Genomic DNA, 25865 nt, shown 5'->3' on the forward strand with positions numbered 1-25865 from the left:
GACCCTCTGCGAAGCCCTTCACCAGGGCTATTTCATTTTGCCCTCCCACCAGGCCAGAGAAAGTAGATTCTATTGTTATCCCCATTTTGCAGATGAATAAGCTGCAATTTTAAGATGTGACGGTACTTATTGAAGGCCACGTAGCTAAAGAAGAGGGGTGGACTGACCCCTGTGCTATTCAGGTTCTTGTTTACTGCACTGTCTTCCTGCCAAAGCTGCCCTCCCTTCTCGGAACACTCCTTTATTTCCTCGCAGGGCCTCTGGCGTGGGTGCCGCGCTGCCTGTGTCCTCTCCTGCTCGTGCCCCGTCTCCCCGGTAGACTGGGGGCTCCCTGCGAGAGGGGTCAGTGGGAAACCTCCTTTACCTTCTCACAACACTAAGGAATAGCGTGAACTTGGTAACTTCCCCTTGAATTGGCAAAAATAAATAAATAAAAGGAAAAAGAATTTCCTCCCACAAAGGGGTCTCTCTTCTTTGTCATAGTGGTGCGTTTGTGGGGGGTGGGCAATTCTCATAGTCCTTTAAAAAGGACAGATTGTGTTTCTTTGGGATCAGACGTGCATACACTGGGGCCTGTGCTTTCTAGAAGGTTGTCAAGATCAAGAATAGTGAGAGGATGATTTGAGGATAAACAGAAAGTAACATTATCAAGTGATTTTTATATACCAAATGCAAACATTTGAGGTCCTTCTGAAATGTAAATACATAAGTTGTTTAGATATATGAGTGAATATCATCCTGTGCTTTTAAGAGGAAAAGAGGACTGAGCATTCCAGCGTTGGATATTTTTAACTCCATATTTTGAAATCATTTGGCTTACAGAAAACATTGCAAAAAATGGTAAAGGGAACATTGCAAAAAAGGTCCCCTACTTCCCCAGGGTTAACATCTGGCAGAATCATGGTACAATGATCAAAACCAGGAAATGCACACTGACACGTCCTCCTCCCCCAACCACAGACCGCACAGGCCCTCACCTGTGTTCCGTGAGTGCCCTCTTCTTGCTCTAAGTCCAGTCCCAGACCCCACACCGTTTTTATTGTCCTGTTTCCTTTGTCCCCTTTAACCTCTGACAGCCCCTCAATCCTTCCTTGTCTTTCACCACTTTGACAGGTGGAAGAGTCCCAGTCGGTTACCTTATAGACTGCCCCTCAATTTGAGTTGGTCCCATGTTTTCTCATGATTATAGATTTAGGTTATGAATTTGGGAGAGTGACATGCATCAATCAGGGGGATGTATGTTAAGTCAGCGCTGGCTAGGTTAATTCTTCCTCACCTGGGAAGGTGTGTCCATTGGGGTGTTCCACCAAAGGCTGTTCATTTCCCTTTGATAATTCATAGATATCTTGGGGGAGGTACTCTGAGGCCATGCAAATATCCTGTTTTTTTTGCCTGCTGACTTTTTTTTTTATTTATTTCTCACCCCCACCCCCACCCCCCGTTATCTGTTCTCTCTGTCCATTTGCTGTGTGCTCTTCTGTGTCTGCTTGCATTTTTTGTCAGCGGCACCAGGAATATGTGTCTCCTTTTGTTGTGTCATCTGGCTGCGTCAGCTCATCTAGTGTGTGGCACCACTCCTGGGCAGGCTGTACTTTTTTTGCTCAGGGCAGCTCTCCTTATGGGGTGCACTCCTTGTGCTTCAGGCTCCCCTATGCAGGGGACACTCCTGCGTGGCACGACACTCCTTGTGCTCATCAGCACTGGGTTTGAACCCTGGACCTCCCATATGGTAGGTGGGTGCTCTATCAGTTGAGCCAAATCCACTCCCGCTGATTTTGACAAGCATCCATGCATTTTGCCTGCAGCAATTCTGCCTGGAGTATTTGCCTAGTGGTCAGCATTTGATTTTTAGAAGACCATCTGCCATTCCTGGTTTGGCCAGGAGGTGGCAAAAACAGTGCCTAAATGGAATTTGTCGAGACAGCCAGAGTTGTGAGTCAAAGTGGAGGGATGCCCTTTTCTCTCCCTATAAGAGTGTATAATTTCACATTTAATTAGGTTTGCCCAGAGTTGCAAAAATGAAGACTTTTTTTAGTACAATTTTTTAGAATAATTTTCTTTCCCACAATTTTTAACCTCTCTATAACAAAACTTAGCATCCAGGGCTAAACCTTGTTCTTTTACAGGATGAATAACATTTTAAAAGAAGTTAAAGAGGCCTATCGACTTTATCTTTTCATTCTAGGTTCTGTGAAGGCACCTGCCAAAACAGAAGATCTAATCCAGAGTGTGCTGACAGGTAATTATCGTCCCTTCCCCGGGGAGTGGTCAGCAGAATAGTATACACCACAGGTATTGAGAGGCGAGGAAATACAGGCGCATCTCCGGAATCAACCCCATTAATATTTCCTCTCTAAAAGTTCCACAGATACAGTCCTCCATTAGGTGGGGTTACATGCTCTAATTACAGAGAGGTGACTTAACTTGGTTGGTAGGCCCCTGCTGGCATAAACATCATGTAATTTCACAAGAAACCTATTTTAGAATCAATTCCGAATAGTTTCATACAGTGAAGAGGAAGGCATGTCTTCTCAGTGTGCCAGCAATACACTGCATTTTAGGGACTCAGAATGCAATCCACCTGTGACGATAAACCCAGAATCCACAGGATTTCAAATGCTTTCTATTTGGCTAGCTACATAAGCTGGTGGGACCAGAATGGTGCAAGCTTTCCTTCATGCAGTTGGCGGTAAATGGAGGAGTCTTAAATATGTTTCTAATTCCTGGCCTGATATGCCACAGAAATTTATCCAGGTGTCTATCCAGAGTAGCACCATTGATGAGCGCCAACAACCGTAAAGGACCCAAATGTCCATCAGCAGGAGGGTGGATCAGCTGATCATGGTGCAGTCACACAACAGAATGGCCCTCGGCTACAGGAATGAAAGAAATAAACACAGTCACACCCAGCAGCGTGGGTAAAACTTACAGTGTAAAGGAAAGGAAGCCAGGCACAAAAGAGCATAATGCTCAAAAACAAGCCAAACCGATTCTTACTGTTGAGAACTCAGATTTGGATTGTACTTGGTGGAGGATGGGAAGCAGAGAGAGCTCTCGGGGTGCTGACACATCCTGGTTCTCCCCCCGGGGAGGATGATTGTGCATGTTCACACTGTGAACGTGGTTTATGTACTTCTACGAATGTATTTATAGTTCACCAAAAGCTTATGTGAAGTACCCACAGGAAAAGTACTTGAGGAAAGTATCAAAAGAAAACGAAACATGTAAAGTCTAAGTTCCATGGGAAATGCAATACACTGTTAGTGCATTAAACAAGTAGCGGAAGTGTACACAGAGCATTAGCCAATATTATTTAAAAGTATGTGGGTGCATCTGCAAAAGGCCAACGTATTAGCAGTGGTTATCTCTTGTGGTTTGTGATAAAGGGTATTACTTTCTTTATGTAAATGGGCATTACTTTTATGATAAGAGCGTATTCTAAAGAATAACCTTTCATCCAAAGATTTTTAAAAATAGAACTTTATGTGGAAATCTTCTTTAACTCATAATTTGGAACAACTTACGCCATAATTTATGTGCTGCGAACCATATTTTGAGAAGTGGGATTGAATCTGTCACCAAAAATATAGCAGTTTTTTAGGATTATAAATTCTTAGTATGATACGTTTTTATAAAACCATAATGAATCCATTTGGGCCTGAGGGAAATGATTAAATAAATGTAACTCACTCTATCAGCTTCTTTTGAGAAAGGAGTTGAATGTCAGAACAGGCATGTTAAAAAAAAAAAAAGCAGCAACATCATATTTCACTTGCATAAAGATCTTGGCATTTAGGAACAGAAATTATTATGATTTCAGCATTTTTCCACTGAATATCTCATTTTCTATTCAAGCCCATTGTTATTCCTGGAATATATTATTTCTGAATCTCTTAAATGGTAACATTTTTTTGTTCCTAGAAGCAGAAAGTTCAAATCAAAAGATGGAAACAGGTGAACTCTGACTTAATCTAGGTCCAGACAAATGATAATTCATGGATGCTGAGACATTATCAATTTCCAGCCATCCCGCAGTTCATGTATTGCTGAGAAAGAAAAATACTGACGAACTGTGACACTCCACTGACTGTGAGATGCATCTCGATTTCAGAAATGTTAATAATACAAGAAAGGCCATATTATAGATTTGATGAAATATGTCAGTAGAACACAGAATGTTTTAAAGTCAGGCTCTGTCACATTAAAAGGTTTTTCAGCCTTGGGTAAAATACTGTGTAGGCCACCCCTAAATGTTAAGATGACTTTGTGCGAGTTAGATTAAGGGACCTTCCCTGAAAATACTTTACTGTTATATGTCCTGGAACACTGATAAATACACAGATCCACATACAACGTTTAAACTCTGGATGGTGCCCCCTAGTGGTAGCCCCGCAGAACCTGAGAGTCCGTGTAAAGCCCCACCCACCCAGGTGGGTGTCCCAAAAGTACTAAAGGGTGAGTGCCTTGCCTCAAGGGGGGACCAAATCTGGGGTGCAGCTCACACTCCAGGGCTCCCTGTGGGCTCCTGCTGAGAGCATAGCCGTGTTCAGCTGCCCCTGCCCTGTCTGCTTCCAGGGAGCCCCAGCTAAAAGTCAGCCAGGCTGGACCCAGGCGTGTCTGGTGTCCAAGCCAGGCTCTTCAGCGCCACTTGCCTGAGATGTTCCAGCAAATGCTCCTCGGGTAACGGCCGCCGCCCCCTTCCCACCTGTGCCTCCAGCCCCTCCACGCCCATTCGCTCTTGTGTGATCTGTTGCAGAAGTCGAGGCACAGACCATTGATGAGCTAAAGCAGCAGAAATCGTTTGTGAAGCTTCAGAAGAAGCACTACAAAGAAATGAAAGACCTGGTCAAGAGGCATCACAAGAAGACGACCGACCTCATCAAGGAACACACCACCAAGTACAACGAGATCCAGAATGACTACCTGCGCCGGAAGGCAGCCCTGGGGAAGAGCGCCAAAAAGGACAGTAAGAAAAAGTAAGTGGGATGGTTTTTTGCTTCCTTTATAGTGTGAAGAAGGAGTTCTTGACATGGATTTTTGTTCCGTCCTTTTGGACCCATTCCCCTGCCAGTAGGAAAGCCCCCAGCCCCGCCATTCTCTGCACCTCTGGAGCGACCTCAGCGCAGCTCTGGTAGGCTGGATTTTGTTCCTTGCGTTCTAATTCTGGGAACAGACTTGCAGGAAGCCGTCCCCTGAGTTCCAGCCTGTGTCCCCAATCCCGGCTGGCTAAGCTCCCAAACTGGCCGGTACGACATTTTGCCCTGGACGTAGCACCTGGTTGAGCAGGTGGTTTGTCTTCTAGAAAGGAGTCATCACAACTACCCTTTGCTTCCCCATCTAAAAGCCTCCGAGCGCTGCTCCTGGGCACAGGGCTCTCTCCCCACAGCCTCATGAACCCAGACCTTGATGGTGAGATACATCCGCCAGACGTATATACAAGCAATATCGAGCATTTACTGTGTACTCTGGGCACACAGCTGGACCATGGGCAACCCCGTTCTTGCTCTCCAGCAGCACACACAGCAGTGCAGGAGTGGACAATAAACAGCAAACACACAGTGTATTTTCCAGTTGAGATGAGGCTTCTGGAAGAATGCTGCAGGGCACTGGGATAGGGAGGGCTACATCTGGGACAGCCCTTTCCATAGATTGATCTGGAAAGGCCTCACTGATGAGGACCCGTGAGGAATAAAGCACGGTCAGCTGAGCGAAGAACTGGGGAGAATTATTCCAGCCAGAGGGGAAAGCAAGTGCAAAGGCCCTGAGGCAGGACGAAGCAGGGCTGTTCAAAGAGCAGGAAAACTACTAAAGCGGGAGAGACCTAGTAACCCATGAGTGGAATGGAACACGACAAGGTCAGAGAAATATCGGGAATATTGGGGGAGGGGGACTCAGGCCACTAAATTCCTTAGAGCTGGAGAAATGATGAACAGTCCAGAATTTATTGTAAGTTCAATAATCTACTGAAGAAAAAGTTGAACTGACACAGTCCAATTAATAGTCTCAGAAAATCGCTCCAGCTGCTGTGGGGTGAATGGACCTGGAGCAGGGCTTCCCACACGGGGCCTGGGGCACCTGGAGATCTGGTCACTGCAGGCCCGGGTTTGGCAGGTCTGAGGGGGCCTGAGCAGTGCCAGGGGATGCTGACCTGCTGGTCCCTGGACCACCAGGGGCTGCCGACCTGCTGTCCGTGGACCACAGTCTGAGTAGAAAGGGTCTAGGGGCCTGGAATTTACTGGGAGGCCGTTAGGAGGCGCTTGGTGGACTGCAGCTGAGCGAGCTGGTGACTTGGGCCAGGACGGCGGAAGTGGAGAAGGATTCCTGATTGATTTTAAAGGCAGCACAAGACACGGGGCCAGGAACAAGGAGACGCGGGGAAGGCTGCTCACGTGACTCGGCCGCGCCGAGGTGTCCCCGCGGGAACTAAAACTCCTCCTACCCACGCGGCCCGCCGTGTCTGGACCAGCCCAGGGCTGCGCGAGCTTTCATGTCCACGAGGATCACGGCGGAGCACAGGGCACAGACCCCAGCGTCCCACGCAGCAGTGCGAGCTGCGGCCAGAGCCCGTGCCTCGGAAGAGCACCCCGGGTGCCGAGGCCAGGCAGCTCCGAACGCCACCCGTCCAGCGTCCTTGGGGGCTTCCCGGAAATTAAAGGGTGGCGTCAAGGCCCTCTTTGGCCTAACCTCTGCCTCCCTTGTCGGTCTCACACAAGCCACACGTCCCACCACGATGGAAAAGGGCATTAGGACTCCACAGGCTGGAGGCCCTTCCTCACCCGAAAACCCCCCGCAGAGGCCGGGCTGTGCCTCTGAAGCCCAGCTGTCCCCCGACGGCAGATCCCCTTTCTGCTTCTGGTTCCCGTGCCCGGGCATCATCTGCGCCCAGAGGCCCCTGCGGGCGCTGCACAGAGCTTCTCCCTGACTTCCTGGGCCCAGGGCAGCTGCCTCGCCGGGTTCCCGCTCCGCCCCTTCGTGCAGGGGCCTCCCTTTCCCTTCAGCCCCACGATCCCCCTCGCCAGTCATTGCCTTCCGTGGGGCCTGTCTTGCCAGCCATCACAAATATTTTTAAGTTTTAAAGTTAGTTATTTAGTGACTATTAATACAGCGTCGTGGGAGACATTGCCCTTAAAACTTTACAGATATCATTTGTAAACATTATTTTTTGTAGAAAAAGTAGGTAGTTTAGAAAATGTGTAGTTTTCAAAAGCACAAATATCCTTGAGTTCTGTTTCAGTATGCTTATAGGACTGTAATGGATTGTACTATCACAGAGGTTTTTAAAAAAGTCTTTTACATCATTAAAATACTCTGCTTGATTTCTCATAGCCGCCATATGCAGATTTCTCTTATCAGCACGTATCCTGAGCCTTCCTATGTTAGCTGACAAATGGACAAGAATGGTTGAAGATAATCCAGTGACCTTGGCATCTCTAGAAAGTTGTGTGTGGAGCTAAATGTGCAATTACTCAAAGCTTTTTAAGAAACATCATCATCAGCTTTCTCGTTAAAGCCTCCCTGGAGGGCTTGACTTTAGCACTTGGCACTGAGGAATGAAGTTTACAAATCTTATAAGTGACCCTGACACGATGTGACCACGAGCCTGTCAGTGAGCTGAGGATCAGACGTGCTGCATTACAACCCTTCCTTCAGCTTCCCCGTCAGAATAATCGTATTTTGATGCCAGGTTGCAAAGACAGAAGATGCATTTTCCAGATCCAAGCATGCTTAACTTCAAAACACAACACTTGAGTTTTTTAAAGCTACAACATCTTAGTTTGTTAGAGCTGGAGCCAGCTTCAAGGTCACCTAAGCTAGCCTGGTCACTTCTTGAAGGAGGAAACTAAGGCCAAAGGTGTGACCATTTATTTGCCAGCAGCGACATGCCCAGCCCAGGCAGAGCATAGCCTAAAAGCTCTCCTAAATTTCTTTTAGGGATATGCACAGTCATTTTTTTTTCATTCACTCTTCACTTATAAGCCATATCTTACAGACTTGCAATAAAGTACTAAAGCCATTTTTCACAGAAGACATTTATGTAAAAAAAACCTCCTGAAATAGAAAAGAGTAACCAGCAGATAGCTAGTCCTCTGCTGTCCAGTATGAGCCACTGGCCACGTGTGGCTACTGAGCCCTTGCACGGGGGCATGGAGGTATTGAGATGTGCTGAAAGGATAAAACACATCAGATTTCAAAGACTTAATTGGAAAAAAGCATGCAAAATAGTTCATATTATATTGACATTGATTTTATATTATGCATTGAAATAATATGTTGGATATAGTAAGAAAAAATATGAAATTACTTTTTTAAGGTGGCCACGAAAAATATTTAAATCACATATATCGCTCACATCCTATTTCTGTGGGACAACACTAACCGTTTAATGTTATTTCTGCCCTTGAACACTGAGTTAAGCTATTAGCCTCTGAGAAAAGGAAATATGGGTTGCAAAATCCTCCTTATCTGATTAAAGGAAACTTGCTTGCTCTTCCAAGGGAGACAAACATTTTCCCAATATTAAATTACAGTGGAATTTATCTCGTGGACCTTACACAGGCAGCATTAGGCAGCGGCGGGGAAAAGCCTTTAACCCTGTTTTTACAGAACATGCAGGAACACCCTTCCCTCGGTTAATTTTTCATATTGCCCATCAAAAAACCAAAAATTCTTAAGCACCTAGTATCCAAAGAGACATCAGGAGAAGCTTTTCTTCAGGAAACAAAAACCCTGAAGTCACGTGATCCCTAGATACCTCTCATCTCCCTTGGTACGCGAGAGGATCCTGAAGATAGCTGAGAGCGAGGCATGGATGTCAAGTCCATTAGGTTATCTCCTGCTCGAATATCCACCACCTCTAGTGGGCTTTCCACAGAGAGAGAAGTTCATCCAAAGTCGCCTTCTGCCCAGACGCTGTGTGCAGTGATTCAGCAGCGTTCTTAAGAGCAGAGGCTTTGTGGCTTCCCTGTGCTGTGTCCTCGGCTAGGTGACCTCACCAAGCCCTGTTTCCTCAAAGGTGACCTGGAGACAGAGCTGCCTCCTTGTTGGACTGTTGGTGAAAGCCGAAGGGAAGCAGAGAGCACCTGGCACACGCTCAGGGACCAATGAGCAGGAGCGACCGTTCTGGTGGTGCTTGTGACTGACTCGAGAAGCACCTGTGTGCTGGGCTGCATGGGTGCCCTGTGGCCAAAGAGGATCAACCGACCTTGCGCTCACGTCAAGATGGACGGCCACCTCAGAGCTGCGGTGCGGTTCTGCTGTCTCAGGGTCAATGAGCCTCGCGTTGCACAGGAAAACCTTTGGGGGAATTCTCCGTCCTTCGTTTGACAAAATCAGACCCTAACACCAGCGTCCACCACCCGTGCGGGCCAACCTCAAAGAAAAGCCAAAGGACGAGGCCAGTGAATTCTGAAGAGCCTCTCCTCCCCGTGTCAACGTGGATGTGGACTCTGATGTGCTGGCTATCTTAGGAGATGGTTTAGTCCTCTCTCTGGAGAGGGTTCTAGATCATTGAAGAGAGCAGATCTGCCTCCCTTTCCATTATGTCCTGCAAGTAGTAATGCAGAGTACATAATTTGAAAGAATCACACCATATATTTTAACACAGTAAACTAGTGAGAACTACTTGATTTACAACTCCAGTCCCAAACATCTAAATAATTCTCTGACTGTGAATAACTCAAAGAAAGTCACCCTCTACAGAGGAAGCACTCTGTAAATGTTTTAGAATGAATGAAGCATTTTAAGGAAAGTGCCATTTGGGTAGATACATTGTTGCATACATTCATAAGTGAAGGAAAGGCTAGATTTCAGCTAGAGGTCAGAGGAAATAAAGACAATAAGTTGACTTTTTTCAGTTCACAATCATGGACCCCCTAAAATCTTTCCACAGACCCCTTGGGGGTCCGCAGACCCCTGGCTAAGAACCCCTGCTCTAGGAGGAGCTCGAGTGCCTACCCTTCCCTCCACCTTCCTAGAACCTTCACCTTCACGCTGGGTGAGTTAAGCTCTGTGTTTTTGCAGATCTGAGCCCAGCAGTCCTGACCACGCTTCATCCACAATTGAGCAAGACCTTGCTGCTCTGGATGCAGAGATGACCCAAAAGCTGGTCGACCTGAAGGACAAACAACAGCAGCAGTTGCTTAACCTTCGACAAGAACAGTATTACAGTGAAAAATACCAGAAGCGAGAACATATTAAACTGGTAAGCCTGAGAAACCTAGCTTATATTTGCAAGGACTGAACCCTTTTTTCCATAGATAACACCGGATGCGCTTGAACCACCTAAAGGTAGACAGGCAGGTCTGCTGGCACGGACTCGTTGTCCACCACACCCACAGTTTAAAAACCCCACTGTTCTAGCGTCTTTACCAAGCTCTTGTCTGTTTTATTGGATTTATTTTCACTAACTTATTTTTGGGTTATGATAGTTTTGGAATCTTTGAAATCTCACTTGAATTAAACAATGCTTTTCTTAAAAAATCAAGAATATTTTGAAAATAAATCTTCACTCTTTTGTATCAGTGGGGTTCGCAGGAACTCAAAAGTTACAGAGTCCACTCTTCTGCATTTTAAAGTGTCACTATCAAAATGGTGAATATGGGGTGCTGCTAACCAATTCCTGGGACTTCCCATGAAAGGAAATCCCATCATCTCCATAGTGAACAGGTTTGTCCTCCAAAATGTCCTCTCATGAATTGTTTCACCACTCGACTGCTGTTGATGCCTCGAAACCTAGTAGGGACACAGTAAATATTTAGGAGCTGAAAGATTAAGTGACTCTACCAATAATCTAGCCTTGAATGCAAGCTTGTGCCCAAAAAGGTGAGTGAGCTGGAAAGTGAACCCAGAAGAAATGGCTCTGCGAGGTATTTACAGGATCTGCCCATTTCTTTGCCGAGGCGTCTGTGCATATGAGCGAGTTGCGAGGGGAATTCTCGTTGGGCAGGAGACCCGCTGGAGGCTTAGCCATCCCTGTGTATTGGTGACTGTTGTCCTAGTGCATGCTCCCCAGTGACAATGTGCAAGTTAGCTGATTAAAATCACATGTGGAGCTCTCCAAACTTCTGACTCTGCCCGGGATGTTGTTCTCAATTTGAGAGTGCATCAGAATCACCTTAGAGGGCTTGTTAAAAGGCAAATTGCTCAGCTCTACCCCAGGAGTTTCCAATTCCACGCGTCTCTGGTAGGGCTGGCGATGCCGATACTTCTAGTCTTGGAACCTCATTTTGAGAACCTCTGTGCCACACCTACGTGTGAGGCTGAAGAATTTTTTTTTAATTTTATGTATCTTAAATTTTATTTTGGTAACATATGTATAACATAAATTGGCCATTTCACCATGGTTAAGCTTACGATTGAGTGTCACGCCTTCCATTACCCAACCTTCGTCATCGCCTCGAACAGAAACTGCGCCCATTAAGCAACTGCTCCCCCGTCCCCAGGCTCCGGTAACCTCGAGTCTACTGTTGGTCTGTATGCATGTCGTTATTGTGGATATGTCATGTAAGTGGAATCATACAGTATTTGTCTTCTGCGTTTGACTTATTTCACTTGACATTATGTTTTCAAGGCTCATCTGTTTTGTAGTCCAATAATTTCTTTCTAACGTGCTCAGTGAGATTCTGATGAGTCACCTGGTTTTTGAACTACTGAAATAAGATCCAAGCATTGAAAGAAGAGTTGGGCAGGGCTGGCTCAGGTGTAAGGGGTAGCATTGTTTTAATAGACACGAGAAAGCCAAGTAAGTTTTAATGGGAGATAGTGGCTTAAGAACGCAGCTACAACCACCGTTGTCTGACTTTCTACAGTAACCTTGTCCCTAGGATTCCAGAAAATAATAATAATGAAAAACCAAAATAGCAACCATGTTGCACGGGCCTTACCCCATGGTGAGCCATTTACAAGAGTTGTCCAGTTTAATCCTTGCAACAACCACAGGAGGTTGTTGGGGTTTTTTAGCCACATTTTGATGATAAGACAACCAATACTTAGAGAAATGTAGTGACTTTGCCAAGGTCCCACAACTAGAATGTGGTGGAGTCAGGACTTGAACCTAGAGCCCTGCTTCACACTGCTTCTGCAGATGCCTGGGCTACTTCAGATGTCCACCCTGATGAGGGGGGCTGCTCTGGTCACCTCCTCACTCTGAGCAGAGAGTCCCCTTCACTACGATGACTGGGACCCTGTGCCTCTTTTTCCCTCTGCTTGTGCACACCATAAACGTCTCCTAAAAATCATTTGAACAGTAAAAAGAAAGCAAATGAACACATCTCTCAAAGTTTGGGGAGTGTAAAAAAAATTAGCAGCAGTGTTCTAAATCAAAACGATAGCAGCCATCTTGAGAAAAATTTGGAAACCGTATTTTTATTTATGTTGACGCGTAAGTGTGAGAATACAATTTCATCTCGGGTTCTTAAGGCTAAGAAGTTTGGGAGAAGAAAAATAAGCACATTTTGAGAAGGTCAGCATCATATGGAGCGAAACAATTGCCAAGAAAGACAAATGGCATCCAATTCACTCTTGGTTACTAGACCAGATGCTCTCAGCAACTCCTGCTTTTCCCAGCAGACCTCACTCTAGCTGAGCATGCAGGTCTGGCTTCCAACTACCACCAGCTGCTACTGCCTCCTGAGGGATTTCTCTGTTGCCTGCTCGGGATCTGGGAATTCAAACACTTGGGAAGCAACTCTCAAGCAGTAATTGATGGTGGTGACAGTAGCACACATTGAGATTGGAATTACCTCCACTGAATTATATATGTGAATTTGGTTAAAAGGGGAACTTTTAAGTTGTATTTATATTACTAAAATAAGATTTTTAAAATCATACTGCTTTACAAGATAAACAGGGAACTCTAATGTAAACTATGGAATACAGTTAATAGTATAATTATAATAATATTGCTTCATCAGTTGTAACAACGGTAACATACCAATGTAAAGTGCAAAAATGCGTGTGTGGCAGGTTGATGAGAATTCTATTTTCTGCATGATTTTCTGTAAACCTGAAACTTCTCCAATTAAAAAAAACATATATTAAAAACAGATGACTAAGGCATGTTCATCACGTTCCGGGAACAACAAATAGCTACATCACATGATGAACACAATGAAAAGAGATCAGCAAATTTGTATGAAAACACAGATGTAGAAACAATTAGCTCAACTGTACAAAATGATAAATACCAAGGTAATATTTTTGAGGTAATTGTTCCTGTTTTCACAAGAGATATAAAATGCACATCAAGCTGAATATAATCTGTAGCTTCAAAGAATGTTTAAATCCATCCAAGTAAGGATCTGCATAGGCTGCCTCCTCGAATAGCTCGACAGCCTGCTTACCCAAGTGTGGTCCTCAGGTTAGCAGCAAATTAACAGCACTTTGGAACTATTAGAAATGCAGGATCTGGGAAGCAAATGTGGCTCAAGCAATTGAGTTCCCGCCTACCACATGGGAGTTCCTGGGTTCGGTTCCTGGTGCTAAAAATAAGACAAGCGAGACAGTGAGCTGATGCAACAAGATGACACAACAAGAGATACATGGAGAAAAACATAATGAGAGGCCCAACAAAGCAGGGAGCAGAAGTGGCTCAAGTCATTAGGCGCCACCCTCCCACATGGGAGGTCCCAGTTTCAGTTCCCGGTGCCTCCAAAAAAAGACCAGCCCACAACAGACAGACACAGCAAATGCAAACGAGGGGTTGGGGAAAAATGGATAAATAAAACGAATCTTTAATAAAAAAAAAAGAAATGCAGGATCTCAGGCCTCCACCAGACCTGCTAAATCACAATTTGCGTTTTAATGAGGGTCCCAGGTGACTTGTTGCACTTTCAAGTGGAAGCAGCACAGTTGAGAGCACATCAATCCTCAGCTTTGCTCAGAATCCATCTCACAAGAAGCCTAAGACCCCCTTTAGTTGAAATGAGAAATAGAGTTAGCTCTCCACTGCTGACAGCCCGTTCGTCAAGCTAGTTATGATTTCCTGCCGTATTCAGAACGGAAGGAAATGCTTACTTTCATTTTCAGGTGAGTGGAGATAAAAATGCAAGTTCCGCCACTCCATTCTAGTCCGCTGAAATCTCTTCATGGAGATCGTGGGGATTTGAGGCTCAACTCCACGAGAGCAGGTCAGGGAACCTGCTGCCACTTGTCTGGGTTTTAGCAGCTGCTGTAGGTAGACCCTGCATTTGTCTGTCCCCTTAGGAGTAGGCTTTAATTTAAAAAGTGACTTTAGTGGGAAGCGGATTTGGCTCAACAGATACAGCATCTGCCTACCACATGGGAGGTCCAGGGTTCAAACCCCAGGCCTCCTTGACCCGTGTGGAGCTGGCCCATGCACAGTGCTTATGCGCACAAGGAGTGCCAAGCCACACAGGGGGGTCTCCAACATAGGGGAGCCCCACGCACAAGGAGTGCGCCCCGTAAGGAAAGCTGCCCAGCGCGAAAGAAAGTGTAGCCTGCCCAGGAGTGGTGCTGCACTCACGGAGAGCTGACACAAGATAATGCAACAAAAAGGAACACAGACTCCCGGTGCCGCTGACAAGAATACAAGAGGACAAAGAAGAACACACAGCGAATGCACACAGAGAGCAGACAACTGGGGCAGAAGGGGGGAGGATAAATAAAAAAAAAAAACTTTAAAAAAAAAGTGACTTTAGGAAGTGATGGAGCTTCAGAGGGCTCCTGAACCCTCAGTCGTCCACCGGAGCATCCCGTTCAGCTCCGAGCGCCTGGGGCGTGGCGCGAGGGGCGGCCAAGGTGACGTCGCCATGGCCACATGTTGTCTTCTCTCTTCTTCCTCCTTTTAGTGGCTTCAAGAAAAGATTTACTCATTTTCTCTCACGGTCACAATAATTTGTTTTTATTTTTCTTCTTTCTCATGTTTTAAGTCTAATTCCCTTCGTTTTATCCTTCCACTTTATTACTTTTTAAAAAAATAATGGGCTAGGAAATTTTGACTTTAAATATAAATGCATAGTGTGGTTTTTTCACATCCTGCTGCAGCCCGAGGGAGCTGGTTTTTCTTTCTTGTGATTCCGTTGGAACCCACCCTTGAATTTTTCTCCCTTCTGCAGTTCCCAGCTGAAGTGTGTGCCAGGAGTAATCGCAGTGGCAAAAAGCATCTCTGCTGTTGGTTGTGATGTGTTATCTTTCTCCAGTACTTTGGCTTTCACATATCATTTTTTTTTCTTGAAAAATAATCTATTTCACTTTTCTGAAAACTCTGCACTCCCCACCAAACAAGCAAAAGACTTGAGTGGTAACATAAGGAATGAAATAGCTGTCAGAAATATATTCTGACTTGTCAGTTTTCCTGATCATTGTCAAACTCTAGTGGAGTTTGTGGGTTTGTTTTTTTTATCACCTTCTTTACATACGTGTTACAAAAAAGACCCAACTTTATATATTGATCTTCAGTGTGTCTATTTTTCACTTGACATTATATCATGGATAGTTTTTCATGGCAGAGGCTCGTGTATATAAATAGCTCTATAGCATTTCACTGTATGAATGTGGCTTAATTTATTTATCTAGTTCTCTGTGGATGAACATTCCCAGGGTCTTTTGTTGTGAACACTCTAACAATAATGCTGTGGAAAACATCTTTATGCATCTGTACAAGAACAAAATCACCATTGTAGACTGCTGAAAAATTACCCTCCACAAAGGCTGTGCAATTTGCCCTACCACCACCAGAGTCCAAGGGTACCTGATAGCCACACCCTTGCCACTGTGGGATTTTTATCTTTTTTAAAAAATTTCTGCCAGAGAAAATGGATAAAAATGGTATTTATCCTAAATTCCCTTTCTTTAATTATAGATGAGGCTGAATATATTTCCATCCATGTATTGGCCATTTGTATGCCTTTTTCTAAAAACTGCCTGTTCACATACACTGCCATTGTCCTATCGGATTGTATCCTGTCCTTTGTCAATGCCGGACCCCTAAGACCACTTACTATTTTAGGAGGTTGAGGAAGTAAAGAGATAGACAGTATGCTTATGTAATGATTCACTTGACAAATAGGTATTAACAACCTAATAATATGAACCACGTCCTGTTAGAGGGATTCAGTGATGACCAAGCCCCCAGGGGGCACCAGCTGCAGAGTCAAACATATCTACTACCAGCATGCTTTTCCTTACAGTTAGCTTTGCTGCATAACAAACACCCCGAAACCTACTGACTTAAAATAACCACCAGGTATTTAGTTCATGTATGTCTGTGTCAGCAATTTGACCTTGCTCAGTTGGATAGTTCTTCTAGTCTTGGTTACGCTCACTCATGCATCTTTGATTCAGCTACAAGTCAGCTAGGGTTGCTGCTTCGGGGAGGTTGGCTGATGATCACTGGGTCAACAGAGGCGATTAATCCATTATCTCGCAGCAGGCTCCTTGGACTTGGAAAGGGGGAGCTGGAAAGGATTCCAACTGAGAGGAAGTGGAAGTGTGCAAACCTCTTGAGAGGCCTTGTAATGTCTCCCTCGTTCCGTTGGCCAGAGCAAATCACAGGCCAGCCCAGAGTCTAGGGAAACAGGCTCATCTCGTATTGGGAGTAGCTGTGAGTAACGTTGCAGAGAGCACGATAGCAGGAGCCTCAGAGGACTCGGGCCGTTTTTGCAAAGAGCTGCACACCTCTCATAGTCTAGATGTGAGAGTCAATCAACTAATCCATGGGAAGTACTTAACACAGTGCCTAGAAGAGAGACATCATTCTTTACAAAGGATAATTTGCACAGGCTTTCGAATGAGGAGACAACTTCCATTTTTAGTTATGTAACTTTGGCTAAATCATTTCAAAGTCTGCACAAGAATGTTTATAAAATCTCTTGTCAAATGTATGGCTGGTTTTCTCTGAAATTATAGAACGCTGTGATCATCTAACTCTCAGATATATTAAAATATTAATTATGGATTTCAGCTTAAAAGCAATATACCTCTCAACTTTGGTTTTCCTCTTTTTTGTGCATAATATATATTATTTTAACATATTTTGTGGTGCTAATTGGTAACTATTTAGAAAAGAGAAAGGGAAAAACATCATTGAATAGAGCCATAACCAAAGGCAAAGCAGAGAATAGCTTTGACGTCTGTCAACTTAAAGAAGTGTAGGAAATAGAAGAGATTCTGTTTGAAAAGAAAATTCCAAAATTGGTTTCATAGGTCTGATAATTTACTTTGTGTCCTCTGCAATTACATGACTCATTTCATTCCATCCAGCAAGGGAGGGAGGCTGAAATGATATATTTTGCAAAAGAAAAAGGTAGCTGACATGCCATAGTACTTATCTTAATGGGTAGCTCTTCTGAGCTTAGCTTCCAAATGGATGGTTGGGATACTAAGCCCATGATTTATATTACTTTGATTTTTTTTTCTCAGTTTAGCTACAAACCACAGGACAAATAATGTCTCTTTTAGTCAATTCTCTTTTGCTAATTACCTGAAAATCACCAGCTTGAACATTATTGCTACCTTCCCATTTCTGAGTGGTAAACAGTATTTATTTACTTAATTTATTTTAATTGACATTTTTTTATTTTTTCAGAACTATGAGGCCTTATCCTAAAATGATAATTGTTTTTTTTAAAAAAAAAAACATTGGTTTAATCAAATATACTTATCTCAGTGTGATCAGATGCAAACATTTTCTCATTTTTAATCAAGAAATTCATAATTGCATCATTTGTTAAGACTATATCTACTTTTCCAGAGTTCTTGCAATAATTAAAATGGAATAAGTTCTTTGGTCTATCATAAACTCTTAGATAAAGCTATATATGAACCATTTTAAGTAAAACTTACTTTAACACAAAAGTAAGTTACCCTATTGAGTATTTCATGGCCACTTTCTTATTATACTCAGGATATTTTTAAACCATAATTGATTTCAAGAAATGCACTTATAATTACAGAATAATATAGTTTCACAGTTTATCAAAGGAACTCTAAAGATAATTTAGTCCCTATATTACAACTAAGGAAACTAGGCCCACAGAATTGAGATAGCACAATGCAAGCCTCGTGTAGGTTGATAGCACATAACTAGAGCTCCTTGTATCAAATTAATTGACATTTTTAAAAGCATGACAATATTTCTAGTTGCTAGCCTAGAAATATCATTCAAGGGAGTATGTTGCATTGACCTATTTACCTCTCCCAGAAGGCTAAAAAGCGACATTTACCTTGGCATAGTTTAAAAGTGAAAAAATTTAAAATGGCATAAATCTATTGGATCAACTTATCTACATTAAATAAAAGTCTTGATCAGATTTTCACTCTTTTCCATTTCTTTCTTTACCCAGCAAGAAAAAAAAAAAATCCCAAAGATCATTTAAACACTTAGATTCAAGAAATGGCTACAAATTTTACTTAACTATGGAAATTTTAAAAATTAGTAAGTATTAGAGAATATCTCAGAAAATGGTCAAGATGGTTGTCCTTTTAGTCCAAGACTTTCTTCTCATTCTGAAAAGAGACGGGAGCAAGCTAGTGGAGAATATCAACTCCACGGAGACAGGGGTCCTCTCTCAAAACTAGCACAGTATCTGACACATCATAGTGTTCAGGAAATGTTGGCTGAATGAAATGAGTGAAGGATTTATCAATTTGAATGTCCAGAAAACAACCCAGTATAAGCCCTCTATGTTGCTTTTAAATTTTCAGTAATGTTTTTAGTCTGTAGACTGTTGCTTAGTTCAAGAGCATCATAAACTAATTCTTTGTAGAAGAAAAACAATTTATAGTGAAAATCCAGTGTGGATTCTTTCACTAGTAGACAAGAAGAGTTCTCCTCTACATATTAGAAAGGGGAAGGAAGAGGAGTGTGCCTGAATGTGAACATTCTACACTTGGCTTTTTGCCCATTCCCAAAATTATCCTTCTTAGAAGACACTCCAAACCTGCCAATTTCTGTCCACATATTTATGGTCCCTTTTGAGTTAGAGTCAAGGAGTTATTCCCCCACAGATATCATTTTATCACCCTCAAATGACTATTTCCCGTGAAATGTAGGATGGAGTTTAGAACAAACATAAAATTATATTCCCCTAGGTTTTTCTTTTTTTGCTCCTAAAAAGGTTTAGAACATTTAGCGAGAAGAGTTGTCATGAGTGGTAAACAAGTAAGCAGAATAATTGAGATGTGTCTATTCCTTTGGGCCAGAAAAAAAAGTCATACTAAAAGTTAAAATTAAATGTTGTTTACTGCATTTCAGTTTGCCACATACTTTCTTGGTTTGTTTCCTAGGAATTCTGAACTAAACTTTTCTCTGTTTCTGCCTTTAATTGACATGAATTTAATAGAAAGTGAGTTTCATGGCTAATAACATGATTGACTATCTCTCTGAGTAGAACCTTTCTGCTAATAAATACACCAAAAGTGAGTGTACTTTGTCCTTAGGTTAATTAAGAGACTCTTCAATGATTGTTTGAAAACATCACTCTCTTGGGTCCTGTTTTCACATCTCCTGTGATAGAACCCCTGTTCAGAGCTTAGAGGTCCCTCCATCTTACACTGCGGTTAAGCAGAAACATTTTTAGTTCCAGTTTTTGTCAGGAATCTCTTGTTGCAAATGACAGAAACCCATGCTGAACTAGCTTAGGCAAGAAGAGCATCTACTGTAAAAAAATACGCAGAAAGTACAGGGGCGCCTCACCTTCTTTGTCTATCTCTTTCTCCAGTGACATGCTGGAAAAATCTTGGGGAAAGCTCGATAGGGTCGTAAGATTGGCCAAGCGTGCTCAGAGACCCTCCCTTACCCCAGAGTCGGGGTGTGACCCACTCGCCTGGGAGCAGCACCTCCCCTGCACCAGTGACTTCGGCCACGGGAGGCGAGGGCGTCCGTCTACCGTATGGGAGGTCCGCGGTTCAAACCCCGGGCCTCCTTGACCCGTGTGGAGCTGGCCCATGCGCAGTGCTGATGCACGCAAGGAGTGCCGTGCCACGCAGGGGTGTCCCCCGCGTGGGGGAGCCCCACGCGCAAGGAGTGCACCCATAAGGAGAGCCGCCCAGCGTGAAAAGAAAGTGCAGCCTGCCCAGGAATGGCACCGCACACACTTCCCGTGCTGCTGATGACAACAGAAGCGGACAAAGAAACAAGACGCAGCAAATAGACACCAAGAACAGACAACCAGGGGAGGGGGGGGAAATTAAATAAATAAATAAATCTTTTAAAAAAAAAAGAGCACAGCCGCTGTGTGGGTGCCCCATGGGTGGAGCAGGTGCAGAGTCAGTCCTCGGAAAGCAGAGGAGGGCTGGGGCGGGCACGCGTAGGTAAGCCTCGTGACCTCTCTTCTTAGGGTGGGAGAGAGACACGTTCCCGATGCGCATCTAGAATCCCATTGCCAGTTGGCTGCACACAATTTTAAAAGTCACACTCTTCATCATTCTGCCTCTTGAAACTTAAATAGAGGAAGTTGAAATGAAAACAGAATTTTAAAAATATTCGTCATCTATACAATGGCTGGATAGGCAAAATTAGGGGAAGTGTGATGGTTAAAAAAAGCTGGAAAGGGCATAATGGCACAGGTAGGTTTGTAGTGTGGAGAGTGGAAAAGAGTAAGGCAAACAGATCAATAAAAGGACATTTGCATATCTTCATTTTAAGCACTTATTCTTTGGGATTCTAGGAAAACGCTATTTTCAATTGTGTGCAAAAAAAAAAAAGCCACATTTTAAAAATACATCTGGAATTCACATTAAGGCTTTTGTTCCTAAAGGAGCAAAACTTAGCTCATCAAATACTGGAACTATATTGTTTGTCAAGTATGTCCGATGAGACAGCCCTGGGCTGGGTGTGACGCCCCATAGCTGTCACAGGGGTAGATATTCACTGTGTTTTTGAAGCTTCAGACATTTCGCTCACTGTTACTTTTTGAGTGCCTGTCTTGTGTACAGCTTTGGGATTGCAAAAATGTATTCAGAAAGGGAACTTGCATTAGGACGTCCTATATAGGAGGGATAAAAATGTATTTGCATAGGAAGTATAAACATCTGTAAATGATAGCTTACAGAAAAAGTCCACTAAGTGACCGAGACTTAGAGTCACCTGGGCAAACAAAAGCGGAAATCACCAAGGCTGGTTCAGAAGGCAAATGGGTGTGGAAAGGGGAGATGGTCTCCCTTATCAGATACACTTCGAGCATCCAGTGGGACTTCCTGCGATTATGGGAATGTTCCAGATATGTGCTGGGAGTACCATAGCAGTGGAAGAATGACGTTAGGAGAAGTGGAGAAACAGCTGTGTGCCTGGACAGTGTCAAGAACAAATACTGGCTAGTTTATTGAGGTATGATGAAGAAAATTTAGAGCTGGAACCTAGATATTTGGGGGGAAAGAGCCATTTAAAGCCTCAGGACATATGTAAAGGAAGACGGCTTGGGGTGAATAGATGGGCGAGGAGAGCTTGAGGGCAGAGGGAGTTCTTACCACGTCCAGGCTGGAGCTCAGGAGGATTGGCACCAGGGTAGCACAGATCCATGGCACACGGTGACGAGGACATTAACATGTCTCCAGGGCTCACTAGAGGTGAGCAAGGATCCAGGAGGGAAGTCAAAGGTAAGGAATACTTTTGAGTTGACGGGTCGCAGTTGATGAAAAATGGGAAAATACGATGCCATGTCTTCTGTGAGAGGCAAATCCTAACCTTGCTTGTAGAAGTGTTGAGAGAGAAATGGCGTTGAGCCTCATCAGCTCCAGATGGTCAACAGGAGTTGGAGATGCTGCGCTGAATTAAAGCCACTAATATAGCCAGAGAAGAAGGGACTTGGGAATCCTGGAGACACCGTAAATTAAGGAAGGAGCATAGCGGGTGAAGGTTGGTGGGCAACCAGAACCCTGGCAGGAGGGTAAAGCCATGGTTCCCCAAACCGTGTGCCAAGTCACCCTGAGGGCGCCCCATGGAAATCACAGGGGCATCATGGGATGTTTTAAAGTTTTAAAGGAAACAGATGACCTCTGTTGGACAGTGCTATGACTTACCACTATTAAGTTGTCTGGACCTCATTATTTAATAAATGGAACTATTTTATCTCTTTTAGCCTTGGGGCACCGTGAAAAAGTTATGGAGACCTTATCGCTCCGTGAACTGAGAAAAGTAAGGACTCCCTGGGATGATAAGTCCTGTGAAATGACTTAATCTCAAATCAAAATCCGGTGCATTCCAGCGGTGGTAGCAGAAGTGAGACTGTGGGGCTGAGGGGTATGGAGCAGTGCATTGTGGGATTGCCACCAGCGATTACTTTCCCATTTTAGGGACAGGAATGAGGGGAAGGTCAAGGGTGGAACACAAGTGTGGAGTTTGGGGAGGATGAGCGAGATAGAGGTGGGTTTGTATTCTGAGGAAATTAACCCAGTGCAGACAGAACGTGTGAGGGGAGAATGAAAGAATGAAATGCTGGGTGCGGTCCTGCACGAGCAGAAGATGGGGTGCGGCGAGCAGGCAGGGCCGTCCTCCGGGAGAGCGGGGTGTGAAGGACCTGCAGCGCAGTGTGCGAGGAATTACACGAGTGCGTGATCGTCAATGCTGTCGGAGGGAGGGGGTACAGGATGGTGAGGGGAATGCGGGTGAAGTTCTGAAGAGACAGAGGAGGGGACCACGAGAGGACGTCTGCTAGGTGGTCTCCGTCTTCCTCGGCAGTCCAGACCCACTTCTCAAATCTAAGGTGTCCATGAATCTCCTGGGAATCTTGTTAAAATGCAAATTCTGATTCTGGTGGTCTGGGGTAGGGCCTGAGAATCTGCATCCCTAATATGCTCCCTGGTGACTCGGATGCCCACGAACCACACTCAGGGTCGAAGGCTCAGCAGTATCAACCTGCTGAGCATGAGGCCTAATTATGGGAATCAGATCAGGAGCCAGGTGGTAGAGGGGAAGGAGAGCATGGAAAGAGAAGTAGGAATGTTAACAAAGTCCAGAATTGCCGGAAGCTTGAGCAGTGAACTTGGCAAAGCAGCCCGATCGCCTGCGGAGATGTTGAAAATACAGATTCCCAGGCCCTGCCCCTAGACGTCTGGAGTCCATGGGCCTAGGAACAAGCTCCGGAATTTGGGTTTTTAAGACATTCTTCTGAGCGATTCTGGTGTCGCAGCCAAGGTTGGGGATCCTTGGACAGCCCTGAAATGAGGAGAGCACTCTAGGAAAGAGAAGGCGCGGGTGAGTGCACCCTCCAGCTAGGGAGGAGGGGTCGCCAGAGTCCCTGAAGAAGCAGGTGGATTTACATTTAGGAATTTTATCCAGACAGTTTGCTCGATGGCATTGGAAAGTTGTAACATCTCGTGATTTCTTTAATTGTGAGGGTCACGATCAGACAATCTGTTTTGAATATCAAATTGGGTTTTCTGTGGCCGAAATCCCGGTTAATATAAAGCCCACTTCCCAGGTGAATGCCTCAAATTTCACGTTAATCTTGGCTTGATGTGGACTCTGTATTGCAATTCTATAAAATATTTTCTTTCTTGACTAGCTTTATTCTCTTAGAGAAGGGGGTTTGGAAAATAACTTTTAAATCGTCATGAAAAGGCACATGGGTTGATGGGGCCACAGACCCAGCTCTGTCCCATACCAGCCCCGTGGCCCCGAGCCTGTGACTTCGCTTCCCTGTGTCCCAGTTTGTTCATGTGAAAATGAAGATCATAGCACCAACCTCATGGAGCAACTGTCACAGTTAGGTAAGTGAATACAAGTAAAAATCTTGCAGCAGTGCCCGGCATAAATAAACATCTTTGGAAGCTGCTATTACTAGGACATTGCCTTGTCCTATTGTAGCCACCACTTACATAAAACTGGTCAGCCCGCCCTGCTCTACATGTGTTTGGGAAAGACAATCGCCATCTTGGGGAGACAGGGAGAAGGACTGAGTGCACCTGCTGCCTCAGCAATGGCAGATGGTTCTGAAATTTCTTCTATAGACTGGATAAAGGGGAGAGATTGCAGGCAGAGTCATCTTCACGTCAACGACAAGTATTTGTCGAGCATCTGCGGAATGCTAGGTATTGTTCAGCCGCTGCCCTCTTGAAGGATATTTGATAAGAAAACAGATGCAAGACAAAATAATTGCTTCCATGGAGATGCATTCAAAGTTCAACAGCCACACAGAAGAGAATTTCTGACATTCTTTGCGTCCACTGGAACTTACCTACACAAGGACAAAAATACTCATCTCTCAGATGGAAACTCATTTTGTCCTCAAAGCACTTCAACAGCAAGTAGTAGCTGAAAGCCAAGAATTACAACTCACAGTTGGTTGTAACTTACATTGTCATCGTGCCCATTTTTATTTTAAGCTTCCCAGAACCCCCAAGAAAATGTAGGTTCAGAAAACCTTGGCCCCTTGCCCAAAATCATGCAGTTAATAAATCCTAGAGTGGGAATTGGAACCTGGGTTCTCACTCTAAGTTGTCTTTGCAGTGAACCAAGCTGTAGTGACCAGCAGAAAAATCTAATGAGTTTTGTTTAATTGAAATGCGATAATAAGAACTTTGTATTAAAACCTGTAGGCTTAGAGAATGTGATGGTACTAAATTATATTCTCTTGGTCTTCGTTAGATGTCTGGCAATTTACGCTGTTTTTTTAAACGTCGATCAGATTTTCTCGACACAGATACTGCTGGGGAGAGGCTTTGTTTGTGTTGATGTAACACAGTACACTGGCATTTTCTTTTCCAGCTTGTTCAGAAGTTGACAGATGTAGCAGAGGAGTGTCAGAACAATCAGCTAAAGAAGCTCAAAGAAATCTGCGAGAAGTAAGCTTTCATTTTCAATACAGTGAGACTTCGGTGTGTCAGTTATTAACCACAAATCACCATTTGATGTGCCATTTTCCCCTTTACTTCTATTTTAACTTTAGAGAGAAGAAGGAATTAAAGAAGAAAATGGATAAAAAGAGGCAGGAGAAGATAACGGAAGCTAAATCCAAAGACAAAAGTCAGATGGAAGAGTAAGTAGGAAGATGGCCATGCCCTAACCTTCCAGTGACCCCAGCTAACTTTTCCAAAGACCCCTTCTGTGAGGTTTTTAACAGTGAACTGTCAAAGGAAGGGCAGTTCCACCAAGGACTGAGGGCCACCGGGGCCCCATTAAACAGGGACTGAGGAAGGAGGTTCCCTTCGGACAGGCCTAATCCTCACCCCAGATGCTGTCTTGCAGCCTCCCGCATTTTGGGAAATGGGGCAGAACCTGAGCTTTGTCAAGAGCTGGTGGAGAGTTCTGTGGCCTTCCATCTGGAAGCCCGGGGAGCCAGGAGAGTTCGCGCCCTGATGTCTTCATCATTTGCTTGCAGGGAGAAGACGGAGATGATCCGGTCGTACATCCAGGAGGTCGTGCAGTACATCAAGAGAGTACGTCTCTTACTCCCACTCCCTCTCTAGACCGCGGGTGACTGCGGGACGCGCGCACGGTGTGCTTCTGGAAGGAAATGCCCCGCTGCGCTCCCTTTTTATCACCAGCCCCTAGCAGAGCCGCTTCAGAGCAGGCCCTCCCTAGTAAATGTTTCTGCACGTTTATTAATAATTACAAAACACTCTATCAAATTTGAAAGGTAGGCAGCCAAGAACATCTCCAAACTCAGGAGCCCAGAAATATGATTTAAAATGGGAGTTTTTCCGAAAGAACTTTCAGTTGTCATCAATGATAGAAGAGGGCAGCCTACAAGGGCAGTTCTTTTTTTTTTAAATTTGACATTACAGAAATTTTCGAACATTTACAAACATGGGAGAATAGTGTAGCCTACGGACCATGCTCACCCGCGGGTGCCCATCGCCAGCTTCAGCATTTATCAACTGCCTCCTGTGCTTTCGTAGACAGTTCTTGGCCAAGATATGTGATAATTCAGTGTATGCCTTAGACCCGAAAATATTTCAAAAATTTC

At 44.3% G+C, this 25865-nt stretch overlaps 1 protein-coding gene across 4 annotated transcripts in view; it reads left to right on the top strand.

Annotated features, from left to right (window-relative positions):
• PLCB1 (phospholipase C beta 1) overlaps positions 1 to 25865 on the top strand; it is a 699686-nt gene that overhangs the window by 583225 nt on the left and 90596 nt on the right. For all 4 annotated transcript variants that reach the window (XM_004470680.5, XM_004470679.4, XM_058287542.2 and 1 more), the window contains 6 exons: positions 2186 to 2239; positions 4757 to 4976; positions 10021 to 10201; positions 24665 to 24741; positions 24846 to 24935; positions 25278 to 25335. In XM_004470680.5, coding sequence (XP_004470737.1) covers positions 2186 to 2239; positions 4757 to 4976; positions 10021 to 10201; positions 24665 to 24741; positions 24846 to 24935; positions 25278 to 25335 — 680 coding nt within the window. The remainder of the gene's footprint in view (positions 1 to 2185; positions 2240 to 4756; positions 4977 to 10020; positions 10202 to 24664; positions 24742 to 24845; positions 24936 to 25277; positions 25336 to 25865) is intronic.

Source organism: Dasypus novemcinctus, chromosome 24 (assembly GCF_030445035.2).
Source record: "Dasypus novemcinctus isolate mDasNov1 chromosome 24, mDasNov1.1.hap2, whole genome shotgun sequence".
NCBI classification, from domain to species: Eukaryota; Metazoa; Chordata; class Mammalia; order Cingulata; family Dasypodidae; genus Dasypus; species Dasypus novemcinctus.